Source organism: Malus sylvestris, chromosome 12 (assembly GCF_916048215.2).
Source record: "Malus sylvestris chromosome 12, drMalSylv7.2, whole genome shotgun sequence".
Classification (NCBI taxonomy): domain Eukaryota; kingdom Viridiplantae; phylum Streptophyta; class Magnoliopsida; order Rosales; family Rosaceae; genus Malus; species Malus sylvestris.
This window is the reverse complement of record NC_062271.1, coordinates 17,324,624-17,335,672: the sequence shown is the minus strand read 5'-3', so window position 1 is coordinate 17,335,672 and position 11,049 is coordinate 17,324,624. Positions and strand designations below refer to the sequence as shown.

General features: G+C 36.7%; 1 protein-coding gene across 1 annotated transcript; it reads left to right on the top strand.

Moving 5' to 3' along the window:
* The first annotated feature begins 5,996 nt into the window (after nucleotides 1-5,996).
* On the top strand, nucleotides 5,997-8,075 carry LOC126592067 (UDP-glycosyltransferase 86A1-like). Its single transcript, XM_050257823.1, has 2 exons — nucleotides 5,997-6,665; nucleotides 6,913-8,075. The coding sequence occupies exons 1-2, from the start codon at nucleotides 6,137-6,139 to the stop codon at nucleotides 7,821-7,823; spliced, it is 1,440 nt and encodes a 479-aa protein (XP_050113780.1). The 5' UTR covers nucleotides 5,997-6,136; the 3' UTR covers nucleotides 7,824-8,075.
* The last annotated feature ends 2,974 nt before the right edge of the window (nucleotides 8,076-11,049 follow it).

Genomic DNA, 11,049 nt, shown 5'->3' with positions numbered 1-11,049 from the left:
GGTGGATGGAGTTACTAAGTGATTATGACTGCACTATTGAGTATCATCCGGGTCGTGCAAATGTGGTAGTTGATGCACTGAGTAGGAAACCTCAAGGTCGACTTAATGCTTTGTATGCTTGTCGTGTTCCTCTTCTTACAGATTTGAGAGCTACTAGAGTAAAATTGGAGATAGAAGAACAAAGAGAAGCTTTTCTTGCTAGTTTCCAAGTCAGGCCAATTTTGGTCGATCGTGTACTTGAAGCTCAGATGGTTGATGAAGAGATCCAAGAAATGATCCGATTCAGAAATGAAGGGAAAAAGAAAGACCTCAGGATTTGGGAATCGGATGGCATGCTTATGCAAGATAGCAAAATGTATGTGTCGAATAACGAGGAATTAAAGAAAGAAATTTTGGATGAAACACATTGTTCAGCTTATGCGATACATCCAGGAAGAACTAAGATGTGCCATACCATTCGACCATTTTATTATTGGCCGGGTATGAAAAGGGAAATTGCAGAATATGTAAGTAGGTGTATTGTTTGCCAGCAAGTCAAAGCAGAAAGAAAGAAGCCTTTTGGACGGATGCAACCACTTCCCGTTCTTCAGTGGAAATGGGAAAATATAACTATGGATTTTGTGTATAAGCTTCCACGTACATAGAATGGATTTGAAGTATCCCCTGAATAAATTGGCTAAGTTGTTCATCACGAAGATTGTGAAGTATCATGGAGTTCCAGTGAATATTATTTCTGATCGAGATCCAAGATTTACTTCTAAGTTTTGGATAGCTTTTCAGGAAGCTCTTGGTACGAAATTGCTTTACAACACTACTTATCGTCCTCAAACCGATGGACAATCATAGAGGACTATTCAGACGTTAAAGGATGTGTTGAGATCTTCAGTGTTACATTTTGGTGATTCTTGGCATGATCGCCTAGACTTGATGGAATTTGCCTACAATAATAGTTTTCATTCGAGCATTGGTATGTCACCATTCGAGGCACTTTATGGTAGAGCTTGTCGTACGCCATTGTGTTGGTCAGAGGTTGGCGAAAGAGTGCTAGAGGGCCCAGAGATTGTGGATGAGACTACTCAAAATGTTCAGGTGATTAAGTCTAACCTAAAAGCAACCCAGGATCGACAAAAGAGTTTAGCAGATAGACATGCCACTGATCGAGTATATGATGTGGGTAATTTGGTATTCTTGAAATTGTCACCTTGGAGAGGTGTAGTGCGGTTTGGAAAGAAAGGCAAGCTAAGTCTTAGGTACATAAGACCTTATGAGATCACTGAAAGGATTGGTGAAGTTGCTTACAGATTGGAGTTGCCTCCGGAGTTATCTAAGGTACATAATGTGTTTCATGTCTCGATGCTTCGACATTATGTTTCAAATCCTTCACATGTGATTCCTCCTCAACCTTTGGAGATTAATCCGGATTTGACGTATGATGAGGAACCAGTGACTATCTTAGATTGGAAAGATAAGGTTCTAAGGAATAAGACCGTGAGCTTGGTAAAAGTATTGTGGAGGAACCACTCAGTAGAAGAAGCTACATAGGAGACAGAAGATCGAATGAGAGAGATGTATCCAAGGTTGTTTTATGAGTATTAGTGGATTGATTGGTTGTATGAATTTTGAGGACGAAATTCTATAAGGAGGGTAGATTGTCACAGCCCGTCCCGAAATTTCATTATCGTTGATGTGAAAAGGCGGAATTGTACCTAAAGATTTCTAAGGTGTGTGTGTGACTTATACATTTGGTTAATATTGTCCTTCCTAAGTTTGTGGAAAATTTAATTTGGAACTTAGGTTATGTTTTCAATTGTGTGGTTAGGGATTAATGTGGACCACACACACTCAAACCTGCCTTCTCTCTCTCTCTCATGGACTTTCTCTCCCTTCCCTCTCTCGTTTTTTCTGCACCTTGTCACTGTGCACGTACGGACAAGCTTGTTCTACGCCATTTCTTCGCAGATTGAATGTTCTAAGGTAATAATCGAACTCATCTTGAGTCCCTGAGTTCAAACATACTAATTTTGGAACTTAAGGCCTTCGAAATCATCGTGAAACCCTAACCCCGAAAATGTGCACTGTTCATGCACACGTAAAACATTGTGTTTCAGGGAAATTCAAGCTCACAGTGAGCTTAAAGAGGTTCCCACAAAGCTCGGGGACGTTCGTTTGGAAGTTTTGGACGTCGGGAAGCCCTAGTTTGAAGGTGGCCGGTTTTGGTGAAATTATCCCGACAAGTTTTCGAAGGATTTGGAAGTTTTAAAAGGTATAGCCTTCTTCCTCTCGTGATTTGTGACATTTTGGTGAAAATTTCGTGAAAAATGGTGCGAAATCAAGTGAGAAAAGAGCATTTACAGGTTACCCAGTTTTCCTGTGCCGACGAGATTTTCCAGCGTCTGGAGGTAGGGGATGATGCGCATGCGGCGTTGGAAATTTTTCTAGAAATATCTCGACGTCCGTGACGTCGAGTAGGTCACTGTGGTATATTCATATACCCAAATTGAGCATCGTATGAGAAGTTATTACGTATTGTTGGTTTTGTGCTTTAAAATAATGTTTTTATAGTTGTTTCGCATATAGGTGAGACCTATCATGAGGACGAGTGCATTCAAAGGCGCCACAAGGGTTACGACCCTTCAACTTACTAGTGAGTGGGGTAGTTATTTTCTGTTTATACCTATATACTACTGATTTTTCCCAGAAATTGAATTTAGATGAAAGTATGTTTTAAAATGCCATACATGCATAATATATGAAATATATGAATTAGTATTTGATGCATATATATGAAATGGTGTTGTGGACGCACAGGTCAGTATCAGGTGAGTTTTATGTTGTTCATGTGATTTATTGATGATGTGAATTGTGTTGAGAGCTCATAACCTGCACCACTGGTGTTAGTGCTTATATTATTCACCCCGCACGACACGCTCACCTTGGATCCAAGTAGGTGCATGTCGTACATACCACTAGAGGTGGTTTTAACATGTCGTACAGACCATTAGAGGTGGTTCGACTTGTATGTGATTTTAGATTATTATACAGCTGTTGATGAGAGAAGCACTAGAGCGTATTCTTACACCATTCTTGTCGTATAGACTACTTCAGGTAGTTCCGATTTATGTGCATAGTAGCGCCGTACAGGTCACAGTTGGTGACTCTGGTTGGTGTGGATATTGAGCTATAGAATTAACCGTACAGGACAACTGTAGGCTCTTCGGTTGATTCATTATTTCATCTGTTATATTGATGTATCCTTAATATGTTTTGAAGCATAGCATGGCATATTTTCTTGAAAAGTGTTAAAGAATTGTGATTTGAGTTATTTGCTTTTATTTTTCTGGGAAAGTATATAGGTTTTACAGCGAGGGATTAGAAGTGTTATTAAATGAAATATTTTCGAAAAACTTTGTTTCACTGACCCACTTAATCTTGTTTTGCGCCCCTCCACGTTCTAGTTAGCAGTGTTTGTGGCTCACGAGGATTTCCAAGGCGTTCTGACAGACTACTTAAATGTATAACTCACCTTTGGGTGTTGTAATTTAGTAATGGTCCTACTTGACTGCACTTAGTACTTATGCTCTGATTATGTGTGTTTCATACTTAAACTCACTCTAGTATGTTAGTTGGATTTATTGCTGGTAGTTGGTTTTTATTCCTTCGTATTTCTTTTACCTTTTTGCTTCCGCATCTCACTTTTGGTTACGTCACGCCCACGTGATGGCTAGCACACCTTGATTTTAGAGTCGGGGTGTGTCATTGGGGCTCTTGGGCTCGAATTGACGAAAACACAAGTTACGTTTTTTATTTTTTGGATTCAATTTTTTCTGAAAGGATAAAACTGATTGAACAGTTATCTCCGTTTTATAACTGATAAGAATGAACAGTTATGTCTGTTCAAGTTATGCCATTATAGATATGGCAATAAGATTAGAAACTTAACATTGAATTTCCAACGCTTCTTTTTCATCTTACACAGAAAAACACACAACCAATTCGCCAAAAATCCAAGTTCAAGTGCAAGAACTTGGATTAGATAGTTGTATCCTGCAAGATAGACGTCCATTGAACTACTGCACGGGTGTAAGGGAGAATTTCTGTCTTAGGTGATTGCATTTGCAAGCCTCTATCTTCAAGATCAAGTCAGTGATTTGTGATTTTATATGCAATTTACTTAAGTGTTTGTATTTTGATATTTATTGTATTTGTTGTTGAATTTCTCATTTGAAATAAACTGTGCAAATTATATATATATATATATATATATATATATATTGTATCAGTGACATTTGATTGGTTTCTAACAATTGATTGGTCTGATATATATATAAATGTGTGTGTTTTGGATTCAATTTGATGTTTTGAGAATCTTTGTGATTTGACTTGAGCAGTTGGTTGAATTCATATATTGGTAATTCATTATATTGGAATGAATTACTAGTTGATAGTTTTACTATCTGTTAGACTTAATTGTTTCGAATTAAGTTGAGGAATAGTGGGAGTGGATATTTAGGTCTACTGATGTCAGTTTGATCATAATGTTATAAGTGCAGTTTGATCATAACGTAATTTGAGGGCATCAGTTACATGTTGGTTGTGATTGTAAGCTTTTGATTCTATGTTTTGAGATGTATAGATAGATTGTTTATGATGTTACTCAAAAGGCTTGGTGATCACCTTATGGTAAATCTTGATAGAACTAGTCTACTTGGTTCATACTTGCTCAAGTGGGAGAATGTAAGAATATGAGCGTAAGTATGAATCCGTGAACTTAGTTATTGGTCTTGAGATTGAATGAGAAGTCTTATTGGGAATGGATTTTGTAATCCATATTACACTGGACTACTATTTAAGGGATTAGTTTCCTATGAGGATTCTAATAGGGGAATCCTTATGGGATTTGGCAAGGATTATGTTGTGTATATATATACAGTGGCCTCTGCTCTCACAGTTGATATGCTTGATTACGGACTAAGACCTATTATTAGTTAATAGCAAAACCGATTACTGGAGAGAGGAGACGGTGCACTGCAACCTTACATCGAAACTTGGACATGGCTGCTTCTTCGAGTTCATCTGCAGGTATGATATTCTCCGTACATTAGTTTAATGAACATCAGTTTGTGTTTTGATCACAGTAATTCATATTACTTTTTCTTGGTTTGTGTTTCATCTAACAGAAGAATCATCCAGATATCAGAGCGGACCCGGTTCATGATTTTCTTCTCTCTATTCGTTATGCTGCCAAATTTACAACATTACAACATATTAATCTAACACTTAATTACTACGAGAAATATGAGCAATTTTTTCTATACGAATCATCATACATAGAAGATCTTTACTGTCTCTTATTTGGCTAGGTTGGTATGTCTCTGTTTCTTTAGACATCTGATCACTTGTTTTATTTACTGTTCCTTTGTGTTCATAACATATTGCAACAGGTTATCATGATTTCTCTTATGTACATGTTCATATTTAACAATTTTCAATGCATAACGGTTACTTGCAATATTTGCAGGCCTTGGTTTTCTCCAATTTTCAAAGCAAAATTCGTAAGGGTCTAGGGATTCTTTTTCCTTTTGGATTTTTTGGTCATTTTCTTTCAGTTTGTTGATGTCAGATTCAAATCCTACATAATCATTGGAATCAAATGATCAGTTAAATGGAATCCAACAATTCATTCACTTGATCCTGAAAAATAAATTGAAAGTAAAAACCCTCATGCAGATGCTTAGTCATGTTGAGTAGAGCAGTGTGCTCTCATCTTTCGAATCCACATTCTCGTATTTTAGATTAGATTAATTAAAAATAGTTAGAATAAAAACAAGTAAATCACTACAATAGAGTGTGATAGAATATTAAGTTTGTCTTGTTAAAAAGCTATGCAAGTTTGTCTCTCGCTACTAACTATATTCTACATAATAGAATAAGGAGGTGGCCAGGCGTGTTCATATTATATATACACACACACACACACACATACATAGATAGATATATGTATATGGAGTACATACAGGCTGTCAAAAACTTTGTGTGTTAGAGAGAGAGAGAGAGAGAGAGAGAGAGAGAGAGAGAGAGAGAGAGAGAGAGAGAGAGAGAGAGAGAGAGAGAGAGAGAAAGAGAGAGGGAGAGAGAAATGGAGGAAAATCACTCAAAGCCTCACGCAATCATGGTGCCTCTTCCTATCCAAGGCCATGTAATCCCATTCACCAATCTAGCCATGAAGCTTGCATCAAATGGTTTCACCATCACTTTTGTCAACACCAAATGTGTTCACCGCCAGCTACTCAAATCACAACCCAACAACAACTCTGGAGATCAAGATGACATCTTCTCCAAAGTGCGGGAATCCGGCCTAGACATACGTTACACAACGGTGAGTGATGGTCTTCCATTAGCCTTCAACCGATTTCAGAATCTCGACCAATTTCTCGAGTGTTCTTTGCATGTCTTCCCTGCTCATGTTGATGAACTTGTTGGAGATTTAGTCCAATCTGACCCCTCAATCTCTTGCTTGATCGCTGATACCTACCACTGTTGGCCAGCAACCATAGCCAACAAGTACAATCTTGTCCATATTTCTTTCTGGACTCAACCAGCTCTAGTTTTTAACATCTACTATCACTTGGACCTCCTCATAAAAAATGGTCATTTTGGTTCTCAAGGTATGCAATATCCTTCTCATAGATCGCCTTTCGCTTTGATGTATTAAATTCTTATATTGCAGTATACCTATGCCTAATGTTATGTTTTGTTGCTAGACTGTCAATTAGATCACATACTATTTTTCATCCGTTACATTACAATCACATATTTGAACAAGAATTCAATAATTGATAGTTTGTTCTGACGTTTTAAAAAGAGAAAATGTCCTATTACACTTCTCTTTTATTTTTTTGGTTCATTTATTAGATAATCGTGAGGGCACCATCGATTACATACCTGGAGTGAAGGCTATTGAACCAAAGGACTTGATGTCAAACTTGCAAGAAACAGATATATCAACACCGATGCACCGCGTCATATACAAGGCATACGAGGAAGTGAAAGGGGCAGATTTCATATTGTGTAATACAGTGCAAGAACTTGAATCCGAGTCCCTCTCAGCCTTGCAAGAGAAGCAACCCACCTATGCAATTGGTCCTGTTCTCTCCAATAAACCTACTAAGGGTATGGTGGCTACCAATTTAATGTCAGAGTTTGACTGTACTCAGTGGCTCCACACTAAGCCTCATGGTTCAGTTTTGTTCATTTCATTTGGAAGCTATGGTCAAGTTACTAAAAATGATTTCGAAGAAATAGCTCATGGACTTTTGCTTAGTAAAGTGAGTTTCATCTGGGTGCTTCGACCGGACACAACAAGTTATGATGAAACATGTATCATGCCGGTCGGATTTGAGGACGAGACTAAAGATAGAGGGTTGATGGTGCCATGGTGCTCTCAGATTGAGGTGCTTTTGCATCCAGCAATAGGAGGGTTCTTAACACATTGTGGATGGAATTCCATACTTGAAAGTATGCGGTGTGGTGTTCCCATGTTGTGTTTTCCTCTATGGACTGACCAAATCACTAATAGGAAACTAGTAGTTGATGATTGGGGGATTGGACTAAATCTTTGTGATACAGTTAAACTCGTTACAAGGGGAGAAGTAGGGGAGAAGATCAACCGTCTGATGTGTGGAGATTCGGGTGATGGATTACAGAAACAGATCAAGAAAGTAAGGCAAACTTCAGAGGACGCATTGGCTGTAAATGGGTCATCAGAAAGAAATTTATCTCAATTCATTTGTGGCGTTAAGGAAAAAATTCGGACACGAGCGTGACTTCCACATTGCCACTATATGTGGCTCTGGTTCATCATCTCATTGTCATCGACTCACCGGCTTCATTAGTCATGCGAAGGCGATTGTGCCCCTTTCTCTGTGGGGCATCAAGTCTCAATTATTGCTCTTATAATCCTCAACCTTTCTATTATTTTGTTGCCCTACTCCGTCGTTCGTTCCTTCTATTAGCTCAAGTTGTATCTCAAATATTCCGGAAGTAATTATAAGTTTCTCTCCACTGCTTTGAGATCATTTAAGTGACTTTTTTACTTCAAAAAAGGTTTTGTGCCTTGATCCGTTGGAGCATTTGAAGCATGGATTGTTCTATCCGTTACGTTCTTTTCTATCCTGGACTTCACAGAGAATGCTATCAATCATACAAAGCAGTGAAGTCCATATCATAATATTAACACTAGCTTGATATACACTTTTCTGTTACGTTCTTTTCCTGAACATAATAATCGGCATTGAACCTTGAAGTACTAAATGATTTCTGTGGCCAAATAACAAACCTGCATAATGAGTTTATCATAATAATATAATTATAATTAGCTTCTCTATTAAGAGCTTATATTTATATTCTGTACTCCCTTCAAAAATCACTTCATTATGTATAAAAAATCAAAAGTAAATTCAGATTAAATACCAATTTCGCTATAAGAAAAATTTAAAAAAAAACCATTTCCAGATGAAAAAACCTTGTTAGGCCAAATACCTTTTCGTCACCTATAATTTGCCCAACAAAATTCCGTCTCACAAAACTCGTCACTCAAATATTTGCCCATAGAAATATAATCATTCATTGGTTGAACATAGTTAATCGACAAAATAAAGTCACAGGTAAAAGAGCGTTGACCAACCTGGCCCGACGAATATACCTTGCTCAACGACACAGTTTCGTCGAGTTTCTGGAAATAAAATAATTATAAAAAATTCGCCCGACATATAATTCGTTTTAAAGAAAGAAAAAAAATACAATAAAAGTTTGCTCAAGGAATACATTCGTCGAAGCAGACCCCTTAAATATTTTTTTTAAATTCAAAATTAAAACAATATTTAAATTAAATAATGTATTTAATTATAATTATATTAATCTAAAAAGCTATCATAAATCAAAACTTTAAAGAAATTTATTTAAATATATTAAAAACAAAATATTCTAACAAAAACTAAACTAAGTACGAGTCACGACTACTCGGGTGGGTGCCCGTTTAGGTAGGCTGGTGGAATGGCAGCTGAAGGTCACTCGAAGGATTCGAAATGTGAATGCCAAAAGCTAACTTTACTTGGGCTATCACAACAATGTACTGTATAAGGCCGTCCTCTCACCGGTGCATGGCTTCTCGCTCGCTCGTGCGCAGCTTCTTTTCGCTGGTTCACTAACTACATCAGCAATAGAACGTTCTCCCGTGCTTCCAGACATGCTGAGCTCCACATATTGATGTACAGAAAAAGCGGGGGGGGGGTCGATTCTGCTGAAGTGTTGTGAAAAAGCTGTCCAAGTTTGTAATACTAACTATATTCTACATAATAATGAAGCTTGATAAAATTAGCAAGTGGTCCTTTACCACAAGTGGCGGAAAGGAGTAGAGCCATTACATACAGCGTGAATTTGAACCTTGTTAGTGGTTAATCTAACAAAATCTATCATTTGACAAAAAAAAAAAGTTTGATAAAAATTAGTTAAAAATTTAAAAAAATTATCAAAAAATAAACTTAAGAATTATAAAAATACAGAACTGTGACACATGGTGCTACGGAATCGGTTGAAAATCTATCCAAAAATATTGTACTTTCGACTAATGTTACGTGGCGTGACGAGATTGGTTTTAAATCCTATTCATAATTAAAATAAAATTTTTTTATTATTTTATAAAAAAATAATAATAATATTTTAAAACGAATTGACTGGGTTATTCAATTTACAGTTTTAGGCAGTTACTGTTCACTAAAGGCAATAATTGGCTTGCTCAATAGCCTGACAGTAATTGCTTAGGCAATTTAGTAGGGTGGAAGTGCTCTAAGTTGGCTTGGTCCACCCCTTAAACACTACCCTTTCCTTCTCCCACAGCTCACCACTTTTGAGTACTTAGGGCTAGTTTGGAATTGTTATGCTTTAAAAAAAAATTATTTGTTTCTACTATGCTGTAAGAATAAACAGTTGTAAAATAAAATTGTCGAGTGTTTTTGGTAAATTGTTTTGCAAAAGTGCTTTTAACAAAAAAGTGTTTTTGGTAAATTGTTTTGCAAAAGTGCTTTTAACAAAAAAAAAAGTGTTTGAGTGTTTGGTAAACTTTTATATAGATTGTTGTGAATATGTTAACTGACTACAAAAAGTATGGTATTTAATGTATATAATAATTGTCAAAGATAATAATGTACGGGCAAAGATTGTAACTTTGAAAAATATGTGGGGGTTGGGGGTATCCTTACCATTAGAAAATTTCATTAAATGAGCACTGATTACTATACTTTAAAAAAATTAAAAAAATTAAAAAACTTAAAAGCATGGTAGACCCTAACTTTGCATTACTACTGTCTTTGACAATAGTTTTTTAGAAAAGCATTTTGTTTTTGTTTTACCAAACACATTTGATGTTCCAAATTTTCTTATAAATTATTTTTCTTAAAAGCACCACAATCTCAAACCCACCCTTAATTATTTTCCACTGACATTGCCTCTTCTCTTTTAGAATTATTTTTTGATTATTTTTTAATTATTTTATTTTCCATTTTGGGGAGTTTAGAAATTAGTTTTGAATTTAAAAGAATAAAAGAATAACTTATGTTGAGCTCAGCTTACCATTGGACTTTGTTGAGCTCAGCTTACCATTGGACTTTGTTGTAGCAGTACCTCCCATCTCCATCGCACACCTACTACCCACCCCCTCCCAGTTCAACAACAAGAAAAACTTATGTTGAGCTCAGCTTACCATTAGACTTTGTTGTAGCAGTACCTCCCATCTCCATCGCACACCTACTACTCACCCCCTCCCAGTTCAACAAGAAGAAAAACTTACGTTGAGCTCAACTTACCATTGGACTTTGTTATAGCAGTACCTCCCATCTCCATCGCACACCTACTACCCACCCCTTCCCAGTTCATCACAATCCCTCAACTAAAGATTAGTTGCATAATGAATTTTTCTTCTTGTTCTTTCTACAAAGACATTGCTCGGCCTGTCCCGATTCATTAATTGTTTCATTTCATTATTTAAAAGGGCTT